Source organism: Myotis nattereri, assembly GCF_964212035.1.
Source record: "Myotis nattereri genome assembly, chromosome: 15".
Classification (NCBI taxonomy): domain Eukaryota; kingdom Metazoa; phylum Chordata; class Mammalia; order Chiroptera; family Vespertilionidae; genus Myotis; species Myotis nattereri.
The window spans coordinates 56,526,292-56,552,441 of NC_138090.1; the positions used below are offsets into that span (position 1 = coordinate 56,526,292).

Consider the following 26,150-nt stretch of genomic DNA (forward strand, 5'->3'; position numbering starts at 1 on the left):
GGGAAGGAGTGCTGTCCCCTGGGCCTGATAACATCCGGAATGTCACCCTGACCAGTGTGGCTCAGTGGATAGAGCGTCGGCCTGCGGACTGAAGAGTCCCGGGTTCGATCCCGGTCAAGGGCATGTACCTTGATTGCGGGCACATCCCCAGAAGGGAGTGTGCAGGAGGCAGCTGATCGCTGTTTCCGACTCTCTATCCCTCTCCCTTCCTCTGGCATAAAAACCAATCCTATATAATAAAAGCCTAAATGCAAAGTGTCTGGTTGTTCGTTCAACCAATCCAAGTGTAATATGCTAATGATATGCTAAGGCCACTCAACCGCTCGCTATGATGTGCACTGACCACCAGGGGGCAGATGCTCCGACCGGTAGGTTGGATTGCTGCTGGGGTCCGGCTGATGGGAACTGAGCTAGACGGGCCGGACACACCCTGGAGCCCTCCCACAGTCCCTCTCCTGCTGGCCAACCTCCTGCGTCCCTCCCCGACCCTGATCATGCACCAGTGGGGTCCCTCGGCCTGGCCTGCACCCTCTCATAACCCAGGACCCCTGGGGGGATGTCGGAGAGCCAGTTTCAGCCCAATCCCGAGGCCAGGCCAAGGGACCCCACTGGTGCATGAATTTGTGCACTGGGCCTCTAACCCCAAACCTCAAAACAGGGTGACACGGGAACTGCCTTGTCTCCCCCTCACAGGTGAGGACGCTGAAGCCTGAGAGAGGACAAGTAACCGCTTCCAGGAGGAGCCAGGCTTCGGGCCCGGGGCCCGCGGACTCCAGAGGCCCCGCTGCACTGGCTCTCATGCAGTCCCCTCCACCAGGGCTGGAGGTGGGTGCTCTTAAACACTTTTTTTTTAAACACAGTTTGTTCTTGTATATTTTTTCTTTATTATTGTACTAGAAGCCTAGTGCACTAATTCGTGCATGGGTGGAGTCCCTTGGCCTGGCCAGCTATCAGGGTGATTAGGGCCTTCTCACCCAGTCCCGATCAGGCCAAGGGGCTGGGGAGGGACTGAGGAAGGGCCCCAGGGCGTGTCTGACCCCATCTGGCCCAGTCCCAATTGGTGGACCCCAGCAGCAAGCTAACCTACCGGTCAAAGCGTCTGCCCCCTGGTGGTCAGTGCGCATCATAGGGACTGGTCAAGCGGTAAACCGAACAGTCGACCGATCGGTGGGACACTTAGCATGTTATGCTTTTATTATATAGGATTGTTTTCCTTCTTTCTTTCTTTCTTTCTTTCTTTCTTTCTTTCTTTCTTTCTTTCTTTCTTTCTTTCTTTCTTTCCTCTCTCTCTCTCTCTCTCTCTCTCTCTCTCTCTCTCTCTCTCTCTCTTCCTTCCTTCCTTCCTTCCTTCCTTCCTTCCTTCCTTCCTTCTTTCCTTTCTTTTTTTTTTAGAGAGAGTGGAAGAGAGGTAAAGAGAGAGAAATATCGATGTGAGAGAAACACATTGGTTGGTTGTCTCCAACTAGGGCCTGGGCTTCCCTTGACCAGAATCAAACCCAGGACCCTTCAGTCCACAGGCTGAGGCTCTATGCACTGAGCCACACTCTTAAACACTTTCTGACCAATGAAGAAACCAATTCTGAGATGGGTTTGATAGCTTCAAGAGTTCAGATCCCCAAACCTCCACTGAGCTATTTATTTATTTATTTATTTATTTAATTTTGAGAGAGGGAGAGGGAGGGAGAGAGAGAGAGAGAGAGAGAGAGGGAGAGAAAACAATTGGTGTATTGTTTTACTTATTTATGCATTCTTTGGTTGACTTCCTGTATGTGCCCCGATGGAGTATCAAACCCACAACCTTGGTGTATTGGGACAGTGCTCTAACCAACTGAGCTACCTGGCCAGGGCCTCACTTTTTTCCCTGGGCCCTAGATTTTCTGACCCAGTTTCTCTTACATAAAATGGAGATGAGCCCTGGCTGGTGTGGCTTAGTTGGTTGGGGGTCGTCCTGTGCACCGAAAGGTTGCTGGTTTGACTCCTGTTCAGAGCACCTGCCCAGGTTGCAGGCTCTAGCCCCAGTAGGGGATGTGCAGGAGGAAGTCGATCGATGGTGCACTCTCATCATTGATGTTTTTCTTTCTCCCTCTCCCTTCCTCTCTATCTAACAATCAATAAAAACATTTTTTAAAAATATACATTTTATTGATTTTTTTTACAGGGAAGAAGAGAGAGGGATAGAGAGTTAGAAACATCGATGAGAGAGAAACATCTATCGGCTGCCTCCTGCACGCCCCCCACTGGGGATGTGCCCGCAACCAAGGTACATGCCTTTGACCGGAATAGAACCTGGGACCTTTCAGTCTGCAGGCCGACGCTCTATCCACTGAGCCAAACAGGTTAGGGCTCAATAAAAACATTTTAAAAATTAACATAAAAAATAATAAAATGGAGATGCTGCTATTACATACCTAATAGGACTGTTATAAGGGTTAAATGAGCCCATACCTGAAAATATATGGTGTGGCGCCGGCCACATAGAAAGTGCTCAACAAGTGTTCACTATTTTCTTTTTTTTTAAATATATTTTATTGATTTTTTACAGAGCGAAAGGGGAAGGAATAGAGACTTAGAAACATCGATGAGAGAGAAACATCGATCAGCTGCCTCCTGCACACCCCCCACTGGGGATGTGCCCGCAACCAAGGTACATGCCCTTGACCATAATCGAACCTGGGACCTTTCAGTCCACAGGCTGACGCTCTATCCACTGAGCCAAATGGGTTAGGGCACGAGTGTTCACTCTTATTATTATCATCGCTAGAGGCCCGGTGCATGGGTTCGTGCACTGGTGGGGTCCCTGAGTCTGGCCTGCGCCCTCTCGCAATCCGGGATGTAGTAGTGTATGAAGTGGCAGGCGGCCAGGGAGGAGCCCACGCGGGCCTGGCCTTAGCACTGAGGCAGGAGAGGCTCACACCTCCGTAGCCGTGCTCGCCAGCGGTGAGCCCGACGTCTGGCACCTGTAGGTCAGCTGAGCGGCGCTCCCGCTGTGGGAGTGCACTGACCACCAGGGAGCAGCTCCTGCGTTGAGCATCTACCCCCTGGTGGTCAGTGCATGCCATAGCGAACGGTCAAATGGTCGCTTAGGGTTTTAGATAAATAGATAAGTAGATGATGATAGATGGATAGATAGATAGATAGATAGATAGATAGATAGATAATTATGCTTTCAGAAAACTGTGGAGTTTAGAGGGAAAATACCAGAACTTTTCCTGATAGAGGAAGCTCGCCTCAGGGGAGGCAAGGGACTTTTTTTCAAATTATTGTTTGTCACAAAGCAAAATGAGAACCAGGGTCTGCTGACAGTTTTGTCCAGTGTCCCGCAAGCCACATAGACTCTTTCTGGGGAAATTGTTTTTTAAAAATATTTTATTTTTTAAAATATATTTTTATTGATTTCAGAGAGGAAGGGAGAAGGGAGAGAGAGACAGAAACATCAATGATGAGAGAGAATCATGGATCATCGCTGCCTCCTGCACGCCCCTCACTGCGGATCAAGCCCGCAACTCGGGCATGTGCCCTTGGCCAGAATCGAACCTGGGACCCTTCAGTCCATAGGCCAGCGCTCTATCCACTGAGCCACACCGGCCAGGGCGGGAAATCATTTTTTCAAGTCTCATAGAACCTATGCTAATCCTTGCTGGTTAGCTGCCCAGGAGGCGTGTTTACCGTTATATTCTGGTGTCTGCTTGGGCGAGAGGGTCAGGCCCACCCAGGTCAGTGACTTGGCTCCGTTATTGCCAAGCTGTGAACCTTGTGCAAAAGACTTCACGTCCCAGAGCTTTCATGGGTGAACTGGTGACGGCATTTTCTGTTTTCACTGAAGATCGTGAAGGTTAAATCAGGAGTGTAAAGATAGGGTGCCTCCCAAAATATGCATGCACACACTTTGAATGATTATAACGGCAATGTTTATTAAAATACGTTTCATTTTCAGAATTGAGCTTTCTGCTGTAAAGTGTGCATACATTTTGGGGACACCCTGTATATGCAGCCCACCTGATACATCTCTTGTTGATGAATGATTGGCTTTGGGGGGACGGGGTATAGGTCATACTCAGCCTAAAACTCGAGCAGAGCAGTACCCCAGCTGTACTGTCCTGGTCTCCCAGCGAATGCCTGGGCTGAGGGCAGGGTGGGTGGGAGTGAGAGAGTGAAAAGAGGGAGCTGAAGGCAGAGTTTCTGGGCTGCAGTTCTTAGAGCTGCTCCACCTCACTCCTCCTCTCTCCCCCCCCAGCTCTGCGCTCATGGGGTAGAGCTCGTCGAATGAGGAGCCAGGCAGAGGTGGCAATGGGCGTTGACCTTCTTACAGCCATGTCCCTGGTGAGTTAGCACGCCCCCTTCCCTCCTTACAATAGTTTTGCTTTCCAGGGTTTGGTCATGTTTGTTTTCTTCTGAAAATTGTCTGCCTCATAGTTCCACCCTGGGGCTGGGTTTCTGTTTCCTCCCTCCCTGATGAGTGCTGGGGTCACAGGGTCGGACTCCAACTGCCCCGTGTCTCTGGGAGCCGCCTTTTCTCCCTGTTTGGTGTTCACTCTTCATTGCCCGCGCTCAGCTGTTTGTACGCCGTCTGACTGCACAGCATACAGTCCTTAGAGGAATCGGAGAGCTGCCACCTGCTGGTTCCTATGTGCCGATCTGGCTCTCAGAGAGCCAGCAGCCTGCTGGGCAAATGAAAATGCAGCAAATATATAAATACTAGAGGCCTGGTGCATGAAAATTCATGCACTGGAGGGGGCGTCCCTCAGCCCTGCCTGCCCCCTCTCACAGTCTGGGAACCCTCAGGGGCGGGAGGCGACCTGGTGATCAGGGGAAGACAACGCCCCATCACACCTCTGCTGCTGCCACTGCCGGCAGCACAAGCCTCAGGTGGCCCTGGGCAGCTGGGCAGCCGACATCCGAGGCTTGCCTGTGCCTCGGACTGGCCCTGGGTGGCTGGGGGGCTGAGGGCGGGTCCAGCTGCACTGTGCGCCTGCTGCACCCCGACTTCCCCCCACCCCCCCGCGGGGCTGAAAGGACTGGGTGCCACCAGCATTTGTGATGGTCAATTTGCATATTCCCGCTTTATTAGATAGGATGTTTTTATGGATTTCAGAGAGGAAGGGAAGAGGAGAGAGAGATAGAAACATCAATGATGAGAGAGAATCATGGTTTGACCGCCTCCTGCACGCCCCCTACTGGGGACAGAGCCCGCAACCTGAGCATGTGCCCTTGACTAGGAGTCCAACCCAGGACCCTTCAGTCCACAGGCCAACGCTCTATCCACTGAGCCAAACCTGCAGGGCTGGGCACAGTTCTTAATACCTTAAGAACGTTAAGATTTCTTAGAATATGTTGTGTAGGTTGAAATGATGTTCGTCAGGTCGGCGTCCTTCCTTCAGACATTCCCTTGCAGTCCCAGAGCTCTTTAATTCCTCCATGTAGAAAGGTGATATAGTTTCAAATATAGATCAGATATTTAATATTTAATTATACTGTTTTTAATGCAGTCGACATTTTTTATAAATTTCATAGAATTGCTCCAAGAGCAGAGAATGGCTCTCATATATGTTTTTATTTTTCCCAATTTATACAATATAACTGGACAGAAAAGTTGTCCAGGAACTAACCCCCACTCCTGGGTCAATTAGACCCCCGTACAATTACTTACACACATTACCCCCTCGCCCCCCCAGAGTGTGAGCAGCAGAACCCTTTACCCTGGAGCCCCCCGAGTGGGGACGTGAACACCGGTTGAGCAAGACTGCATTTGTGTCGTTTCAGGACGCAGTGACTTTCCCAGATGTGGCCATAGACTTCTCCCAGGATGAGTGGGAGTGCCTGAATCGCGCTCAGAGGACTCTGTACAGGAAGGTGATGTTGGAGAACTACAGGACCCTGGTTTCCGTGGGTAAGAGTGCCTGCCTCCCTCACCTCCCCACAGGAATCTTCCCGCCTCGGCTGTCTCTCGCGGCTTTCTCAGCATTTTCCTACCGCGTCCCTCTTCTCTCCGTACCGTCTGGACTGGGTCATAATTCTGCAGTAGCCACAGCATAGCCCGTTTTCTTCTTTTCCTCTATGCAGGTCTTTGCGTGTCTAAGCCAGACGTGATCTCCTTGTTGGAGCAGGGTGAAGAGCCCTGGGTGACGGATGGCGAGAGGGCAGGAGGCCTGTGCCCACGTAAGTACAGGATTGCTAGCGCTGGGGAAGCTATTCTCAGGATGTTTCTTCTCTCTAAGACTTGTTGGCCAACAACTCTAAAAGCCCCTCTGAAATGGAAACATCTTGTTCTAACTCCATTAAAAAAAAGGTTATTGGAAAAAAAAAAAAGGTTATTGATTTTATGGAGAGAGATGATGCGGGAGGCGGGGGGATCAATTGGTTGTTCCACTTATTTATGAATTAATTGGTTGATTGTTGTATATGCCCTGCCTGGGGATCGAACCTATGACTTTGGTGTATCAGGAAGACACTTTTAACAACTGAGCTACCAAGTCAGGGCCTCTAACTCCATTTTTTAAGTCGGTCTCCTCCTCCTCACTGGCACGATGTGCCACCTGGACCTTCACTGATCTCCTGAAAATCCCATAGTCTGTGTCTGGACGCTCCTATGTTCCACTTATGTTGACCTCGTGCCATATTGTTACAATCATTCCTGACAGTCAGCATTTTTGGATTCCTCAAATTTGTGTTCAGTTGTTTAAAACTTTTCCTTTTTTTAAAACGTGTTTATTGGATTAACAGTAATTATAGCTGTGTTCTTCCCTCTACTTTTAATTATTTTTTCTTTCTTGTCCTGTGATTATTTCTTCTTGCTTTGTTGTTTATATATGGTTTTTCTCCTTTCACACCATCCCACCCTGTGAATTGGAAAGGTTTTCAGTCCCACAAGGTGTTACCTTTATGTTTTTATGTATTTTTGAATCTATATTTTATAATTCACATGAGACTCGGAATACCACCTTTTGATACCCACGTGAAAGGTGAACAGATCAGCTCACTAATGTTACCTCCTGCCTCTTTATCTTCTCCCACTTTTTTAAAAAATATATCTTTATTGATTTCAGAAGGAAGGGAGAGGGAAGGGGAGATAGAAACATCAATGATGAGAGAGAATCATTAATTGGCTGCCTCCTACACTTCCCCTACTGGGGATCAAGCCCGCAACCCAGGCATGTGTCCTTGACCGGAACTCAACCAGGGACCCTTCAGTCTGCAGGCTGATGCTCTATCCACTGAGCCAAACCAGTTAGGGCAATCTTCTCCCACTTTTATTGTCGTAATTAGGATTTGTGCCCCAGTTTATTTTCTTCAAACTTAATTATGTATTTTCGCCTGCCCTGCATGAAAGCTGTTTTTCTGGTTTAGAAAACGAGTTAACAGTGTATAAGATATACATTGCCTCCGTGAGATGGTTATAGTTTGTTCCATGGCTATAGTGTGGCTTTTTCCTGATATCAGTTATCATATTTCCAAGAAGAGGATTGTTGCCCTGGTTGGGTAGCATCGTTCTGAGACACCATGGTTAGGGGTTCGATCCCCGGTCAGGGCACATACAAGAATCAACCAATAAATGCATAAATACATGAAGTAATAAATCAGTGTTTCTCTCTCTCTCTCTCTCTCTCTCTCTCTCTCTCTCTGAGTAAATGTATTAGAAAACAGTATATATGAAATTAAATCAAATAGTTGTTTCTTTAGAAAACCAATAAAACATAAACTGTGAGGACAAATGAGAGAAAACACAAGAAAAGAAATAATAGTAAACAACTAACAGTACATAAGTTCTTAAAAGAATCATAGGAATCTATTTTCCTCAACTCTATAGATAATTTGAAAACTTAAATTAATTAAATGGATAATATTTTTGGAAAGCATAAATTATCACACCTGATGCCAGAAGAGAGAGAATTTCAACAGACCAGTTAAATAGAAGAAATGTAGACAGTCATCTAAGAACTGCCTCCCCGAAGAAAAGCAGCTACTCCAAATAATTACACAAATAAATTCTATAAAAGCTTTTAGGAAAAATATCATCAGCGTTGGTTCACATGTTCTGTGACAGAATAAAAAGAAGTTTTAAAAAATGTGTTAATAAAGACAGCATAGCATTGATACCAAAATAGTACCAAGAAAGGAAATTAACAGACAAATCTCAATTATAAATATTGGTATAAAATCTTTAATTAAAAGTCTTCTTGAAATAATACACCAGAGCCTGACTGGTGTGGCTTAGTGGTTGAGCATCGATCTATGAAGCAGGAGGTCACAGGTGGATTCCAGGCAGGGCACAAACCCAAGTTGTGGGCTGTGCAGGAGATAGTCAATCAGTGCTTCTCTCTCATCATTGGTGTTTTTATCTGTCTCGCTCCCTCTCCCTTCCTCTGAAATCAATTTAAAAAATTTATTTTAAAAGGAAGGTTTTTAAAAAAAAGAAATAATACACCATAGCCAAGGAGACTTTATTTGAGAAATGTCAAATTAGGTTGCGTTGCCTGACTTCGTCTAAGAACATTAACCTCTGTGGGCTTCAGTAACTGTTTGACTCCCCTGGTCTCATTTGAGAAGTTTCCGTTCTTCTAGCATTAAATAAAGGAGCCATTTGCTTTCTTACTACCTTTCAGACTCGGAGTGTGTGTGGATGACCAAAGAATTATCTCCAAATCAGGACATTTACGAAGAAAAATTATCCCAGGTAACGATAATGGGAAGACTTACAAGCTCTGATAATTTTGAGTGTTCCACATTAGGGGAAAACTGGAAATGTGAAGACCTGTTTGAGAGGGACCTGGTAAGTCAGAAGCCACAGTTTAGGCAAGAGACAGTCAATCATATAGGTGCGCTCATTGAGAAAAAAGACCACTCTAACAAACCTGGGACAGCTTTTCATCTGAATACATTTTCTTATGTAAAACACATATTTCCCATTGAAGAGAGAACATACAATTTTGACACAGATAAGGAAAGCTTAAAAACACAGGCATTTGTTAAAAAACACAAGCAAGTCTGCAGAGGAAAGAAACTTCTGAAATGCAAAGACTGTGAGAAAACTTTCAGCAAAATCTCTACCCTGACTCTTCATCAAAGAATCCATACCGGAGAGAAACCCTATGAATGTATTGCGTGTGGAAAGGCCTTTAGCCAGAGTGCCCACCTAGCTCAACATCAGAGAACACACACGGGAGAAAAACCCTTTGAGTGCGCCGAGTGCAGGAAAGCCTTTAGCCAGAATGCTCATCTTATTCAACACCAGCGAGTTCACACTGGGGAGAAGCCTTATCGGTGCCAGCGCTGCACCAAAGCCTTCAGCCAGCTTGCACACCTCGCTCAGCATCAGAGGGTCCACACAGGAGAGAAACCCTATGAGTGCATTGAGTGCGGGAAGGCTTTCAGCGATTGCTCCTCCCTGGCTCATCATCGAAGAATTCACACGGGAAAGAGGCCCTATGAATGTGCTGACTGTGGGAAAGCCTTCAGGCAGAACGCTTCTCTCATCCGCCACCGGAGGTACTACCACACCGGAGAGAAACCCTTTGGCTGCGCCGACTGTGGGAAGGCCTTTACAGACCACATCGGACTCATTCAGCATAAGAGAATTCACACCGGAGAGAGGCCTTACAAATGTGACACGTGTGGGAAGGCGTTCAGCCACGGCTCCTCCCTGACTGTACATCAGAGAATTCACACGGGAGAGAAACCGTACGCGTGTGCGCTCTGCGAGAGAGCCTTCAGCCACCGCGGCTCTCTCACTCTTCACCAGAGAGTTCACACCGGGGAGAAACCCTACGAATGTCAGGAATGTGGGCAAGCATTTCGGCAGAGCACACACCTGGCTCATCACCAGAGAGTTCACACCGGAGAGAAGCCTTATGAGTGTCAGGAGTGCGGCAAGGCCTTCAGCCAGAACGCCCACCTCGCCCAGCATCGCAAAACACACACGGGAGAGAAGCCTTATGAGTGTGAGGAGTGCGGCCGGGCCTTCAGCCAGATCGTACACCTCGCCCAGCACCGGCGGGTTCACACGGGCGAGAAGCCTTACACATGTACCGAATGCGGGAAGGCCTTCAGCGATGGCTCCTATCTGGTCCAACATCAGAGACTCCACACTGGGAAAAGACCGTACGAATGCCTCGAGTGTGGGAAGGCATTCAGGCAGAGGGCGTACCTGATTTGTCACCAAAGGTGTCACACAGGTGAGAAGCCCTTTGAGTGTAATGTGTGCGGGAAAGCCTTCAGCCACCGCAAATCCCTTACTCTGCATCAGAGGGTTCATACGGGGGAGAAACCTTACGAGTGTCAGGAATGTAGCAAAGCCTTCAGCCAGGTAGCCCACCTGACGCTGCATCGGAGAATTCACACTGGAGAAAGGCCCTACGGGTGTGAGGAATGTGGGAAGGCCTTCCGGCAGAGCGTACATCTCGTGCATCACCAGCGAATTCATACTGGAGAGTCCTCCTCCTCCTGCTCCTCCTCCTCCACTCGTCCCTCCTCCGCGCCCACGTGCCACCGAGTCCTCTAGTTCAGTCTCCCCCGGCCCCTAGAATCCACCCACACTCCCCAGTCTGTGTCCTGTCGGCCTAATCCAGGACTTTTGCAAATAGCATTACAGCCATTTTCCCTCTTGCTCCCCTCAAGTACATAGTTTTAACACTGTAGTCAGCTTAACCTCTTAAAAATTAAAATGTACTCATATTACTTTTCCATTCAAAACACAGGTTTTGAAGACTGTTAGGTGATCCATTTAAAGGGCTCAGCACATAATCCTTGGCACATAATTAGTGCCCTTAGAGTAAAAGTTGCCTTACAGATATGTCCACCTGCAAGGAAAACGAACCAGTAGGTCAAGATGACGAATCTGCAGTCTTCAGAGCAGACAGAGGGCTCTCGACTCTGCCTGTAGGTATGAAAGGTGAACACACTGGGAATTGAAGGAGTCTGTGATCCACAGGGTGACATGGCAGCTTACCGCTCCCTCTGTTTGAATAAATAGCACTGATGAGGAGGAGGCTCCTCAGTGCACTTAGAAGTGAGAATAGGCCAATCAGGACAAAGTCGTTTGGTAGAATGGAGGACTAGCCAGGGGAGAGTATTAAACACAAACCCAAACAAGCTAGGAAACTCAAATAGATTCATAGCATGGAACAAACTGGAAGAGGTAGTTCAACACTGACCGATTGAAATGTATCATGGACAATTCCTGAGATATTGATATTGTTCTAGAGCGTAAAATAAATATAAATCTTATCTTCCATGAAACTGAAGACTGATCCCAAAACAGAGAAACGTATACTGCAATCAGCGTATAAATGTACACGCTAACACGTAAACTTATTTTTTAAAGGTAGACATGTCTGTACAGAAAGACTCAGTCTGGCAAAGGTATTTCTCCCCACGTTAAATATGTAAATTCACTGATGTTCCAGTAAAAGTCCCTGTATATTGTAAAGGCAGCCATAGAATTGTGATAAAGAAGGAATGTAGTACTCATTCCACTAACCTTAATTGAGCACTTCCTGTTTCAGATGCTGAGGACACACTAGGGTGCAAAATGTACAAAGAGTTTTTGCTCTTACAGATCAGGTGGGGGAAGACACGAAGAAGTGAAATACACAGTATCTGATGAGTATGTGACATGTACCGTCATGAGAAATCTCAAGAAGGAGCTAGGGGCCTGGCTGGGTAGCTCAGTTGGTTAGAGTGTCATCCCGACATGCCAGGGAGGGTGCAGTTCGATCCCCGGTCAGGGCACGTACAAGATTCAACGAATGAATGCATAAATAAGTGGAACAGCACATCAATGTTTCCCTCTAAAAAAAACAGTAAATTTTTTTAAAAAGGAAGGAGCTAGGGCAGGGGTGGGCAAACTTTTTGACTCGAGGGCCACAATGGGTTCTTAAACTGGACTGGAGGGCCGGAACAAAAGCATGGGTGGAGTGTTTGTGTGAACTAATATAAATTCAAAGTAAACATCATTACATAAAAGGGTACGGTCTTTTTTTTTTTTTAGTTTTATTCATTTCAAACCGCGGGCCGTAGTTTGCCCATGGCTGAGCTAGGGAGTTCTGGGAAGAATGCCTTCCTATCCCCAGAACGTGTGGCAGTAGCAGCAGGGGAGAGGGGAGAGCAGCAGGAATTGTCAGACACAAAGGGCATAAGGAGAGTAGTCGTGATGGTCCAAGGCAGAGAGTAGAACCCTTCAGTGCTGCGGGAAGCGATGCTGTGTTCACGCTTTAGCAACAGTGATTGAGAGGCAGGTGGTGGGTGTGTTTCTGTAACAGCTTCGTTGAGATGTAATTCACGCACCATACAGTTCACCCACTTGAAGTACACGACGCTTGGACGTGGTCAGAGTTGTGCAGCCATCGCCACAGTTCCTTTTAGAACACTTGCTTCACCCCAAAAGCATGCCCGTGTCCTTTAGTAGTTCCCCCCGCCCTGGAGGAGTACTCTGAGCTCTCGGCTCTCTTGTGACTGCTGCAGTCCACTGGAGGGCCCTGTGAGGGGACCTCTTTTCTCTTTTCTTTTTTATTTATTAATCCTCGCCCGAGGATTCCATCAACTTTCAGAGAGAGTGGAGGGGAGAAGGAGAGACAGAAGGAAACATCAATGTGAGAGAGACATCTGCACGTGCCCAGACCAGGGCCAGGGATCAGATCGAACCTGCAACGGAGGTACATGTGCTTGATGGGAATCGAGCCCCAGACCCATCAGTCTTCAGGCTGGCGCTCTATCCACTGAGCCATACTGCTAGGGCGTGAGAAGCTCTCTTATCCAGAGGACATGGCCCCTCTACTTTGGCATAGAAACTAGGAGCACTGCATTCCTTGTTCTACAGGAGATGGGCGCGGGCTTCTCCCGCCTGTGTGGAGGGTTCAGACCCTCCTTATATATGTGTGATAAGAAGCATGCTCATTGCAGTGGGAGAATTGGAGCGACACTGAGCTCTCTGGGGAGACCGAGATCTCTCCCTGGCACACTGCTGAAGCTTGAAAGGTTAAAGATGTAAAGGTAAGATGTTAAGGTACCAGACAGAGTTAGCATATTCCTATCATCTTGCCCTGGGGCAGATCCTCTTAAGCACTGCGCACGACCCTGGAGCTGACGTTTATGCGGAAAACATCAGAGTCAACGTTAATATGCAAATGAGAGACCGAAAGGATATGTTTGCAACAAATGAAGGGTAACCCTGATACAGCTCAGTCATAGTCACTTCTGCAACTCGGTAGAAAAAGAAGCATTCTTTACTGCAGAGGGAGAAATGGACAAAGCTAACAGCCAGGTCAAAGAAGGTGAAATAAAACAGCTAATGAAAATTACACGATATCACTAGTAGGGAGAAAAATGCAAGATAAAGTGGTGATATATCCACTTTTTCCCAATAGATTGACTTTAAATCACAGAAGAGTGACAATACTTGGTGAAAGTGTGAAAAGACAATTCCATGGTCAGTTATACAAGTTGTCATATGTATATATTATTTGAATCAAAATTCCTCAGAGACCAAAGTGTGCAAAGGTAGGTGAACATATGATGGCAAAAAAATTTTTTAAGTGGTAAATTATTAGGGTAATCAGCATTGGTCGGCAAACTGCGGCTCGCGAGCCACATGCGGCTCTTTGGCCCCTTGAGTGTGGCTCTTCCACAAAATACCGACATCTGGGCCACGAAGTTTCAATCACAGTGTACGTGCGCACTCGCACGTGGTATTTTGTGGAAGAGCCACACTCAAGGGGCCAAAGAGCCGCATGTGGCTCGCAAGCCACAGTTTGCCGACCACTGGGGTAATGGGTAAGTGGGTAAGTTAATTATTGTGTATTCACTCAATAGCATTATGCAGTTTAAAAAAGAAATATAAATGTGTAGATAGGCATAGAGAAATAACTGTGCCATACTAAATGAAAAAAAATTTTCAGACCTATATTCTAGCATAAACTCATAATTGTGATATCAAAAATAAAACCTAAGTTATATATTTTTCTGTCTTTCTCTGCCTGTTTTTTCTTGCCCCCTTCTTACAATGACACCATCTCTCCTTTTCTTTTGCGTAACTGGCCAGCCCTGCCGTATGGTTCTGATGGACCTGGCTGATCGAATTTTCTGGAAACACCTTAAAGGTGTGAGGCTGGTGCTCTTTGGAGCCACCTGGGCTTTATGCTTTCCAAGGTTGTAATCCCTCAAACTACCCATCAGCCTTCCAGCACTTCGTTTCTGGCTCATATTCCTCACTTTACAGCAAGTAAACAAACTTAATATACTAGAAGAATCTGGTGGGAAGATGGGGGAATAGGCAATAGGATCTTTGGGAAGTTTGAGGTGTGAGGATTGCTTTGGGTTTGAGAAGGGGGAAGTGAGACTTCTGCTTCTTTTCTAGCCTCGGGAAGTCACACCTCCTGGTGTGGGCCCTGGGCAGATATCCGAGTGAGTTATTTTTCATGGGAGTAGCCTGAGAGGAACAGAGGTCGAGGATCCTGGATAATGACAGTTTTAAGAGGAAAAGGAACGCTAGTCCAGAGAGTGTAACTGATGCTGGTACCTCACTTCTCTGAGTAGTTTAAACGCCGCTCATGAACTTCTAGTATCAAGGCAAAAAATTTCAGCTAAGGGTTCTGTGTGATGTGTCTGACAGATCCTTACACTGTTTGAAGTCACAGGGTTAAGACTGCTCGAGCGCTGGCCGGGTAGTCAGGTGGTTAGAGCTTCGACTCAGTACATCAAGGTTGCAGGTTCGATCTCTGGTCCGGGCACATACAAGAATCTACCAATAAATGCATACATAAACGGAACAGAAAATTGATGTATGTCTCTCTCTCTCTCTCTCTCTCTCTCTCTCTCTCAAAAAAGAAAAAAAATTACTCTCCCACATCCCCCAACCCAAGGTAACCATCATACTGAATCCTGACACATCTGTCTCCCGTTTTCCCTTTTTTTTGGGGGGGGGGGGATGTACATCATTTTCCTACAGAAATGGTTTATAGATTCTGTTAATAGTTACAGTCAGGTTGTAGCAAGGCCCTGCCATCCTAAGAGCCAAGGCTGCCTCTTAAAAATGACAGTGCAGTTTTTGCCCTCATCGGCTTCATCTCATGCTCCTCACAGCCCAGAGAGCTTTGTTTCTAGGCAACAGCAGGGCGTATGGGTTCTTTGAAGACGTCAGAGAGAGAGAGAACTGTGCATTCTGCTTAGAGAGTCACCATTACAGATGGGTCCCCCAGTGAGGTTCAGCGCCATGGCCAGGTCTATGGGGAAAGGGTTCAGTACCACGGACAGCTCAGTCCCACCTGACATGGGTTTCAGCACCATGGACAGGTCCTTGGGCTGGGGGGGGGCGCGGCTCGGTCTGGCTTGGCTCAACAGACGGGTCTATCTGAAAGAGATTTCAGCACCACGGACAGTGTATAGGTGGGGAAAGGGGTGGCACCACCACAGACAAGGTCGATCCCAAAGAGGGTTCAGCGCCATGGCCAGGTCTAGGGGGGAAGGGTTTCAGCACCGTAGACAAGAGCCTTGAGAATGTGTTTCAGCCTTGCGGACAGGGCCGTGTGCTTCAGAACCATGGACAGTTCAGCAGCACACTCTCCCCCCCCCCCCCCCGCTAGACAGGCCTATGAGGAAGTGGTTTCAGCACCACAGGTCTGGGGGGAGTGGTTTCAGCACCACGGACAGGTCTACGGGAGGCGGTTTCAGCACCACGGACAGTTTTTATGGGGACATGGTTTCAGCACCACGGACAGGTTCTGTGGGGAGGTGGTTTCAGCACCACGGACAGGTCTATGAGGAAGAGGTTTCAGCACCACGGACAGGTCTATGGGGGAGGTGGTTTCAGCGCCACGGACAGGTCTATGGGGCGTTGTTTCAGCACCACGGACAGGTCTATGAGGAAAGTGGTTTCGGCACCACGGACAGGTCTATGAGGAAAGTGGTTTCGGCACCACGGACAGGGCTTAAAGTACATGCAGGCCTAGCTGTATGGCGTTCAGCACCGCGGACAGCCCCCCCAGGGCCCTGCTTTCCCAGGGGCCTCTCTAGCTGCCTGTGCTCCTCTGAGCAGATTCCTGACCCCACTCCCCACCCTCACCCCAGAGTCTTTGAATGCTGGCATCTCAGCCGTCCAGGCTCTCCTGGTGTGAACCTCAGAAGCACAGGCACCGAATGCTTACCATGCCCCAGAGGGAATCCTGGTTTTCTCCACGCACACACAAAAACCTCGACCCTGCTCAGTGCCCTGTTGGACACTCGGCTGCACAGGCTCAAAGTCCAGAAGTCTCCCCTGAGTTCTCCTTCCCACTCACCTCTCACACCCTGTCCATCAGCGAGTCCTCTCAGCTCCATCTCCACAGTGTATTCAAAATCTGTCCCCTGTGCCACCCCCTCATTCGGCCACCATCATTCTCTTTTTCACCTGGTTTATTGCAACTGCCTCCTACAGGGTCCTTCCACTGTACCCGTTGCCCCTTCGCGAGCCCCTTCTCCGGACAGCAGCTTGAGGATGTCAACCAGGTTATGTGACCCCCTTTCTCTGTACCCTCCCATCCATACATTCCCAGCGCACCTGCGATCACATTGTAAGATGTTACTGTGGCTTTCAAGACCCTGGATGCCTCTCTGGTCTTATCTCCCATCACCCCCTTTCTTGCGTGAACACTGGACACACAGGCCAGGAGAAAATACCTCCAGATGAACAGGCAAAGGATATTGATATCCAGGAGATTATATATATATATATATATAATCTCCTCCTATAAGTAACCGCTACACAAACCGATAGAATCATGCAGGGAGGGTATAAGCAGGCAATTCACAGATGAGAAGAGTAACCTGGTGAACAGACATGTAAATTTGCTCCACCTCACCAGTAAGCAGGGAAAAGAAAATATGATTATATAAAAGGAGATCTTTCCCTCATCTATGGCTTCGTAAAACATTTAAAAAATTTAATATATATGTTTTAATGTTGACAGTGTTATAGATGTCCCCTTTTTCTTCCCTTTTGACCCCTTTGCAGAGCCCCTACCCCACCCCACGCCTTTACCACACTATTGTCTGTGTTCATGGGTTATGCATATCTCTTGGTGAATCTCTTTTCGTCTCCCCCCTCTCTGAGAAAAACATTTAAAAATTAAAAAAATATGCCGAGGCCGGTTTGGCTCAGTGGATGGAGCGTCGGCCTGCGGACTGAGGGGTCCCAGGTTCGATTCCAGTCAAGGGCATGTGCCTGGGTTGCGGGCACAACCCCGGTGGGAGATGTGCAGAGGGCAGCTGATCAGTGTTTCTCTCTCATTGATGTTTCTGACTCTGTCTCCCTTCCTCTCTGTGGAGAATCAATGGAATATATTTTTAAAAAATGTGTTTTTAGTGCTCTAGCTGGTTTGGCTCAGTGGATAGAGCATTGGCCTGTGGACTGAAGGGTCCTGGGTTTGAGTCCAGTCAAGGGCACATGCCCGGGTTGCGGGCTAGATTCCCCAGTAAGGGGTGTGCAGGAGGCAGCTGATCAATGATTCTCTCTCAATCTTAATGTTTCTAACTCTCTCCCTTCATCTCTGAAATCAATAAAAATATATATTTTTTAAAAATGTGTTTTTATTGATTTTTTTAGAGAGAGAGGGAAAGGGAGAGGAAGAGAGATAGAAACATGGATCGGCTGCTCCTGCACGCTCCCTACTGGGGATGGAGCCAACAACCCAGGCATGTGCCCTGACCTGGAAGGAACCAGCGACTTCTCAGTGCACGGGATGATGTTCAACCAGCTGAGCCACACCGGCCAGGGCTTTTATTTTATTTATTTTATTTTATTTTATTTTATTTTATTTTGATGTAGCCTCCAGGAGAGCAGTTTGGAGGTAGTCGCTGCATTGTTCAAGGTGCATAATTGCGATAACAAGAGCCGCTATCAGCTAACAGCTATTGGCTATTAAACAGCATATAGGCATTATTTATTTATTTATTACCTTCACAGCAATCCTGCGAGGGAGTAAGGCATATGGGAAACTGAGGCACGGAGATGACAAGTGGCAACGACACAGTAGTGGCAAAGGGCAGAGCCAGCCCCTGACCCCCGGGTCCCCAGGCTGCCACGCTCCTGCCAGCGCCTCCCTCCCTCCCTCCTCCCCCACCCCCTGCCCTGATCGGGACCTAGTGGTTGCCTTAGTGCAGCGGTTCTCAACCTGTGGGTCGCGACCCCTTTGGGGGTCGAACGACCCTTTCACAGGGTCGCCTAAGACCATCGGAAAACACATATATAATTCCATATTGTTTTTGTGATGAATCACTATGCTTTCATTATGTTCAATTGTAACAATGAAAATGGGGGTCACCACAACATGAGGAACTGGATTAAAGGGTCGCGGCGTTAGGAAGGTTGAGAACCATTGCGGGCTTAGCGGGATGTGGACGTAACGTCCAGGCCCATCGGCGGGGGGTGGACAGCGCTTCCCACTGAGGCCGACCTCTCGGCCATCCCCACCCCCCAACCCCCGCGCTGCGGGCACGGCGTCACTGCTCCGCTCCCCTCCCCACACCCTCCCCCCTGCCAGGCGCAGGCTCCCGGCCCGGGAAGGAGGAGGGGACTAGCCGCCCACCCGCCCCTCCCTCCCCTCCCTCCCACCCCAGCCGCAGCCTCCGCGCCTGCGCAGCCGAGATTCCTGCCGCGCCATCTCTGCAGCAGCGCCTGGACGGGTCTGGTTGGGGAGGGTGAGTCCTTCCAGGGGCCCCGCGGGCGGCGGGGGCGGGGAACGGGGCTGGGGGCGCGGGCGGTGGTGAGGGGACCGGGATGGGAACGAGCGCGCCCGGGGCGAGAGGCCAGGGCCGCTGCAGAGGTGGCCGAGGGCTGGGTCGGGCTGTACCCCGGCCGGTGGGTTGGTTGCCCCTGAATTTCGGCCTGGACGCCGGGAGGGCGGGTGCCCTGCGCCGATGTCCCCGCGTCTGTCCGCGCGCGGTTTGCCGCGGGGGCTCCGTGTCCCGGTGCGCCCTCCCCGCGCGCGTGTGCGCCGGGCGTGTCTGGGTACGTGTGCCCCCCCCTCCCCCGCTCCCCGCAGCGGCCGGGCGTTCGGGGCAGGGAGACGGGGTTCGCCTCCCCGCCGGCTCCAGGGAGCCCTGCGGCCGGGACCGGGGCCTGCGCCCTCCGTCCGCACAGTGTCTGCCGCGGGGGGGCTCAGCCACAGGACGCGCGTGCGCAGCGCCTGGCCCTCCGCCGCAATGCGGACCGGCCGCCGGCTGCAGTTACTGTTATTGTCGTCGCTGTTGTTCCCGTCCCCCTGCCCCCGCCCCCCCCCCTCCCTCCTCCATCAGCAGATCCAGCTCCTTCCGACCTGGACCCGTGGCTCTCGGCTTCTCCCTCCGCCACCCTCCCCCCTGCATTCCCTGGGCTTAAACGCACGATCCAGGACGTCTCCCACCGAAAATAAAACAAAACCAGAAACGAAACAGCTTTCCATCCAGACCGATTAATTTCATTTTAGTTTAATTGTTGGCAGATCTCCCCCTCCTGCCCCCCTTTCCCCTCCTCCACCTCCCTCCCTCCCTCCCTCCCTCCCTCTGGCCTTCACTACACTGAAGTCTAGGTTTTCTTATTTATTTATGTGTTTATTTTTAAAAATATATTTTATTGACTTTTTACAGAGAGGAAGGGAGAGGGACAGAGAGTTAGAAACATCGATCAGCCGCCTCCTGCACACCCCCTACTGGGGACGTGCCCGCAACCAAGGCACATGCCCTTGACCGGAATCGAACCTGGGACCCCCTCAGTCCGCAGGCTGACGCTCCATCCACTGAGCCAGACCGGTTACGACTATTTATTTATTTCTAATCCTCACTCAGGGATATGTTTTTATTGATTTGAGAGAGAGAGGAAGGGAGGGGGAGAGAGAGAGAGAGACATGGATGTGAGAGAGAGAGACACCCATCAGTTGCCTTCCCGCAGTTGCCTGGACCAGGGTTTGAACCCCCAACCTGGGTATGTGAACTGACCGGGAATTGAACCCGCAACCTCTTTGGTGTAGATTAAGATGAGGAGCCACCGGGCCAGGGCTTGTCTGGGTTTCTTGGAAACTGTGTGCTGGTGGCCTCTCCCACCACCCCCTGCACCTCCCCAGCCCACAGTGACGGGCGCACTGCAGCCCAGGCCTAACCCAGCCCACCGCCTGTGCTCACTGGCTCCCAGACTGTCTTCCTTCTACTTTTAAAAAAAATAAATATATATATTAAATTTAAATATGTGTTTTAATTGTTGACAGCATTACGGATGTCTCCCATTCCCCCCCTTAGCCTCCCTCCACCTCAGGCCTTCACCCCACTATTGTCCGTGTCCATGGGTTGTGCATATGTGCACATAAGTTCTTTGGTTAATCTCTTCCCGCCCCCACCGTCCCCTCTGAGACATGCCAGTCTGTTGCATGCTCCTATGTCTCTGGCTGTATTTTGTTTTGTCCATTAGGTTCCACATATGAGTGAGATCATGTGATATTTGTCTTTCTCTTACTGGCTTATTTCACTGAACATGATGCTCTCCAGGTCCCTCCATGCTCTCTCAAAGGGTAAAACATACTTCTTTTTTTATTGTTGCATCGTATTCCATGGTGTAAATGTACCACAGGTGGGGTTTTTGGTTTTTGTTTTCTAATCAGTTCATCCCTAGAAGTGGGATCACTGGGTCAAATGGCAGTTCCATACTAAAAAATTTTTTAAATAGGATGTTTTTTTAAATATATATATATATATATATATATATATATATATATATATATATATATTTTATTGATTTTTTTACAGAGAGGAAGGGAGAGAGATAGAGAATTAGAAACATCAATCAGCTGCCTCCTGCACACCTTCTGGGGATGTGCCCACAACCAAGGTACGTGCCCTTGACCGGAATCAAACCTGGGACCCTTGAGTCCGCAGGCCGACGCTCTACCCACTGAGCCACACCGGTTAGGACCATATTTAATTTTGGGGGGTAACTCCATACTGTTTTCCACAGTGGCTGCACCAGTCTGCATTCCCACCAACAGTGCACTTCTGGGACGATATCCCAAGAATCCCCAAACACCAATCAGAAAGAATGTGTGCACCCCTATGTTCATAGCAGCTCAAGTTACCGTAGCCAAGATGGGGGAACAGCCCAAGGGCCCATCCATGGATGAGTGGATAAAGAAGCTGTGGGACATGTACACCATGGAATACGATGCAGCCGTAAAAAAGAAGGATCTCTTCCCCTTTGAGACAGCATGGAGGGACCTGGAGAGTATTGTGCTAAGTGAAATAAGCCAGTTAGACAAACCCATCCCTTAAACAAAGAAAATGTGGACATTTTCTTACAAACCTACACGGCCATTTCCACACTAAAAAAATCAATGAGAATTCCTTGATGTCACAGAGTACTCAGCCCAGAATCAAATTTCCTTGAGTGGCTCATTTAAAAAATTGGTTTTTACAGCAGGTGCCTTTGAACGAGGCTCCAGACATGGTCGCACAGGAATTTGATTGTTGAGTTGCTCACATTTCCTTGAAGTAGAGCATCTGCCTTTGGTGTGTTTTGTACTGATTTTTTATTTATTTCTTTTTTTTGAGAGAGAGAAAAACATCAATTTGTTGTTCCACTTATTTATTTAAATATATTTTTATTGATTTCAGCGAGGAAGGGAGAAGGAGAGAGAGAGAAACATCAACGATGAGAGAGAATCATGGATCGGCTGCCTCCTGCACGCCCCACACTGGGGATCAAGTCCACAACCCGGGCCTGTGCCCTTGACCGGAACCGAACCGGGACCCTTCAGTCCTCAGGTGACGCTCTATCCACTGGGCCACACTGGCCAGGGCTCTTCCTTTTTTTTTTTTTTCATGACAGCAAAACAGAAAACCAGGCCTGCAGAAGACTGGTGGAGGGACAGACCCTTTGCTCTGCAGCCAGAGGGATTCTGTGTGTGAGTGTCTCCCAGGAACTCCTGGCTCTGCCTTGGCACATGGAATGAGTGTGTGTGTGTGTCTGTGCATGTTGCTTTTATTTGTCTCCAGAGCACACATCATCATTCCACACACTGTCTATCTCTCTCCCCGCACTAGACCATAACCCGATGAGGGGAGGGCAGGGAGCTCTGCTCCGGTCAGTGCGTCCCTGGGTGCCCAGGACCAGCGCCCGGCACCCGTGGCGCTCCGTGCGTACTTGCTGGATGACAGAATGTCTGTTGGTCCTCAGGTTCCAAGCCTGTGCCCAGGGGACCGGACAGGACCTTTGGACCGAAGAGAAGACCACCTGGAGACATGCAGAGTCTGCGGCCTGAGCAGCTGCGGGGGCTGATGCAGCCCGAGATGACCCAGCTGCTGCTGCCGCCCTACGAGACCAGGGTGCCCTACGAGACCAGGGTGCCCTACGAGACCAGGGCCTGGGACCAGAGCAGGACCTGGGACCAGAGCAGGGCCTGGGACCGGCGCGCCGCCTTCCTCCAGGACTGGGTGGCGGTGAGGGTGCCCGCTGGTGCTGGTGACCAGAAAGGTGAGGGCGCAGGTCCCGCGGGAGGTGGCGGGGAAGTCGGGGCAGAGCCTGGGGAGGACGAGACAATCGTTGCTTCACTGACCCGTTCAACACATTTTTCAAGTGTTATTTAGTTACTAGAGGCCCGGTGCATGAAATTCATGCACAAGGAGGCAGGGTGTCCCTCAGCCCAGCCTGCACCCTCTCCAATCTGGGACCCCTCAGGCCTAAATCAGCAGTCAGATATCCCTCTTGCAATCCAGGACTGCTGGCTCCTAACCTCTCAACTGCCTGCCTGCCTGATCGCCCCCAACTGCCTCCCTCCTGCCAGCCTGCTCACCCTCAACTGCCCTTCTCTGATGGCCTGATTGCCCCCAACTGCCCTCCCCTGCTGGCCTGATGGCCCCTAACCGCCTCTGCCTCAGCCCTGCCACCATGGCTTTGTCCAGAAGGATGTCCAGAAAGTCTCCCGGAAGGTCTCCTGGCCTAATTAGCATATTACCCTTTTATTAGTATAGACTAGAGGCCCGATGCATGAAATTCATGCAAGAGTAGGCCTTCCTTTCCCCAGCTGCTAGCACCACCTTCACTCTGGCACCCGAGGGATCCAGGCTTCCCTCACAGTCTTCGTCCGGAAGGTTGTCTGGAAGATGTCCAGTCTATTTAGCATATTACACTTTATTATTATAGATTTTTGTTAGTCCTCACCCAAGGATATTTTTTCCATTGATTTTTATTTATTTATTTATTTTCTTTCTTTCTTTTCTATTCCATTGATTTTTAGAGAGAGTGGAAGGGAGGGAGGGAGGGAGGAAGGAGAGAGAGAGAAACATCAGTGTGAGAGAGAACAAGCAGAGCCCCCCAGCTGGCCTGATCTCTCACCCACGGCTCCTTTCTCACCCACCTCCCCCTCACACAGACCTGTCTTCTCAAGAGACCAGGCTCCCCCAGGAGTGGAAAGCGGTGGAAGATGACTCGGAGGAATCCCGGGTAAGTCGGGGTTCCCGCCTGTCACGAATGTCCCACCTGCGACCTCAGTGAGCTGTCTCACTCCCTTCCTGCCATTTCCCTGCCCCACAAACGTCTGTGGAGGGATGTGAGCCCCACGAGGTCGCCCACGGGAAACAGAACACATTTCTATGGCGGTCAGACATGGCGTGGAAGGGGTCCATGGGGTGTGTGTAACTCCAACCACAAATACCCTCAACTCTTCACTCATAAATTCATTATCGCTTAACCACTCATTCATCTACCCCCTCATTCAGCCACCCTAACTTTCATTTGTCTACTCGTTACACATCCATTCCAGCCATCCACCTGTCCATCATCCACCCATCTATCCATCCTCCATCCATTCTTCCAGCTATCCATCCATCCATTTACTTATCCATCTATCCATCCATCCATTTTATCCATCCATCATCCATCCATCCTATCTGTCCATCTGTTCATCATCCATCCATCCATCCATCCATCAATCATCCATCTGTTTATTCATCCATCCATCCATTCCACCCATCCATCATCTGTCTACCCATCCATCCATCCCATCTGTCCATATGTTCATCATCCATCCATCCATCATCCATCCATTTATTCATCTATCTATCCATCCAACCACTTATTCATCCATCCATCTATCCACCTATCCATTTATTAATTTGTCTGTCCTTCTGTTCGTCCATCCATCCATCCATCCATCCATCCACCCACCCACCCACCCACCTTATCTCTCTATCTGCTTCTCCATCCATTGACCCTCCCATTTACCCATTGAACATCCCCCAACCATTCAACTGTCCTCACCCGAGGATATTTGTCCATTGGTTTTTAAAGAGAGTGGGAGGGGGAAAGGGAGGGGGAGACAGAGAGAGAAACATCGATTGTGAGGGAGACACATCAATTGGTTGCCCCCTAAATGCGCTCCGACTGGGGCCAGGGATTGAACCTGGAGCCCAGGTACATGCCCTTGACCGGAAATCGAGCCCTCAACCCTCCAATAGGTGAGTTGGTGCTCTAACCACTAAGCAACACTGGCCAGGGCTGGGACACATCCAAAAAAGATGCCCGTTAGATATCCAAGTGAAGGTGGCAAGTAGACAGTGAGATGCATGCGTCGGGAATTTGGGAGAGGGGCTGGGTCAAGAAATACACACGCACAGGCATATGGGGGTCAGTAGAGTCTAGATCAGTGGTTCTCATCCTTGGCTGCACATTAGAATCACCTGGGAATCTTTTTAAAAATCCTGATTTCTGGGCCTCATCCTCCGGAAATTCTGTTTGTTATGGGGTGGGGCCACAACATTAGTAGCAAAGAAACAGAATTCCCGGAGGATGAGGCCCAGAAATCAGGATTTTAAAAAGATTCCCAGGCGATTCTAATGTGCAGCCAAGGTTGAAAGCCACTGGTCTAGAGATGGTATTTAAAATGGTGAGACTTTATCGCTTTGAAATTGTCCTCCCACGTTCCGATATTTCCTCTTCTGGGGCGTAGGGATGCTACGTCCGTTATCTTCCATCCGCCCCTGAATTCCATCAGCTCTTCCGTCCACATGCCGGTCAGTCCCGTGGCCCCGTTTTCCCGCAGGTAACAGCGGTGGCCCCTCCCTTCCCACTTTCATCCTTCTCTCCCCCTTCGGTTTCAGGGCGCCGTGGAGTGGCCGCGACCCCCCCAGCAAACGACCTTACTCCTGATCGTGTGCGGCCTCTTCCTGTTCCTGGTGTTAACGGGGATGCCCGCCGTGTTCTACATCTAAGCCCGTTCGGAAGGCGGCGAAGGAAGCGCCTGGATGGTCTTTTGAGAGAGAGAAAGAGGGAGGAAGAGAGAGAGAGAAACGTCCATGTGTTGTTCCACTTACTCCTGCATTCCTCGGTTGACCCTTGTGTGAGCCCCGACTGGGAACCGAACCCCCAGCCTTGGTGTATCCAGACAAAGCTCTAACCAACTGAGCTACCCAGCCAGGGAGGCCTCCCTGTCCCCAGTTTTGAGCACTTCATTCATTTACCGTTCCTTTTGACAAAACCACGTGCTATCCTAGTAGACGTAGTCGCACCGACGTGCTTCTAGTCCCAGCCGTGGCCACGTCGTGAGGTCCGATCATTCGTGTTCTGTTCCGTAGGTCGTTGTGCTTCGAAACTCGGTGATTGGGTTTATTTATCTGGTACAACCAGTGTTGTGTCTGTGACTTCCCGCACGGTGGACAGGGAACGTGGCCTGTGGCAACGTGTTTCCCACACCTTTCCAGAAAGCTTTCCCCGTGGCCAGAACGTGTCCGACGCTACCGCACGTCCCACGGGCACTTAAGAGGAATACGTAGCTTCTGCCCGTGGAATTGGAAACCCGGTCAGTCAGCTCGGTCTCACCAGTCGTGTTGTTCGGAGCCAGGCTCCGGGTCCTTGCGGCCTAAACCCGCAGCTGCCGGAAGCCAGGGAGGCCGTGCGGAAACCCATTGGCACAGGCCTGTCTGCCCGTGCAGTGTTCCTAGCCGTGTCTGTGTTCGTGTTCATCAGCTGTGTGCTTTGACGCCTGCGTGTAGCATTGTGACGTCCTTGCCAAGTAGATAAAGAACTCGTGGCCACCCATGTGTCCGGCGTTTAGGACGAGCTCAATAAACGGTAGTGAAAACCCGACTCGGCGTCCTCGTCAAATAGAAAAAGACCGTCTTTAACCCGCTGAATCCTTGGCCTTCAGTTCTGTCTTGTCGCATGACAG

At 49.6% G+C, this 26,150-nt stretch overlaps 1 protein-coding gene across 1 annotated transcript; it reads left to right on the forward strand.

The window, feature by feature from the left end:
• The first annotated feature begins 783 nt into the window (after positions 1–783).
• Positions 784–26,068, forward strand: LOC308530529 (uncharacterized protein). The gene is made up of 8 exons (XM_081107241.1): positions 784–825; positions 4,235–4,320; positions 5,761–5,887; positions 6,061–6,156; positions 18,583–18,663; positions 22,163–22,459; positions 23,358–23,428; positions 25,084–26,068. The coding sequence occupies exons 2-8, from the start codon at positions 4,264–4,266 to the stop codon at positions 25,192–25,194; spliced, it is 840 nt and encodes a 279-aa protein (XP_080963367.1). The 5' UTR covers positions 784–825; positions 4,235–4,263; the 3' UTR covers positions 25,195–26,068.
• Positions 26,069–26,150: the final 82 nt, after the last annotated feature.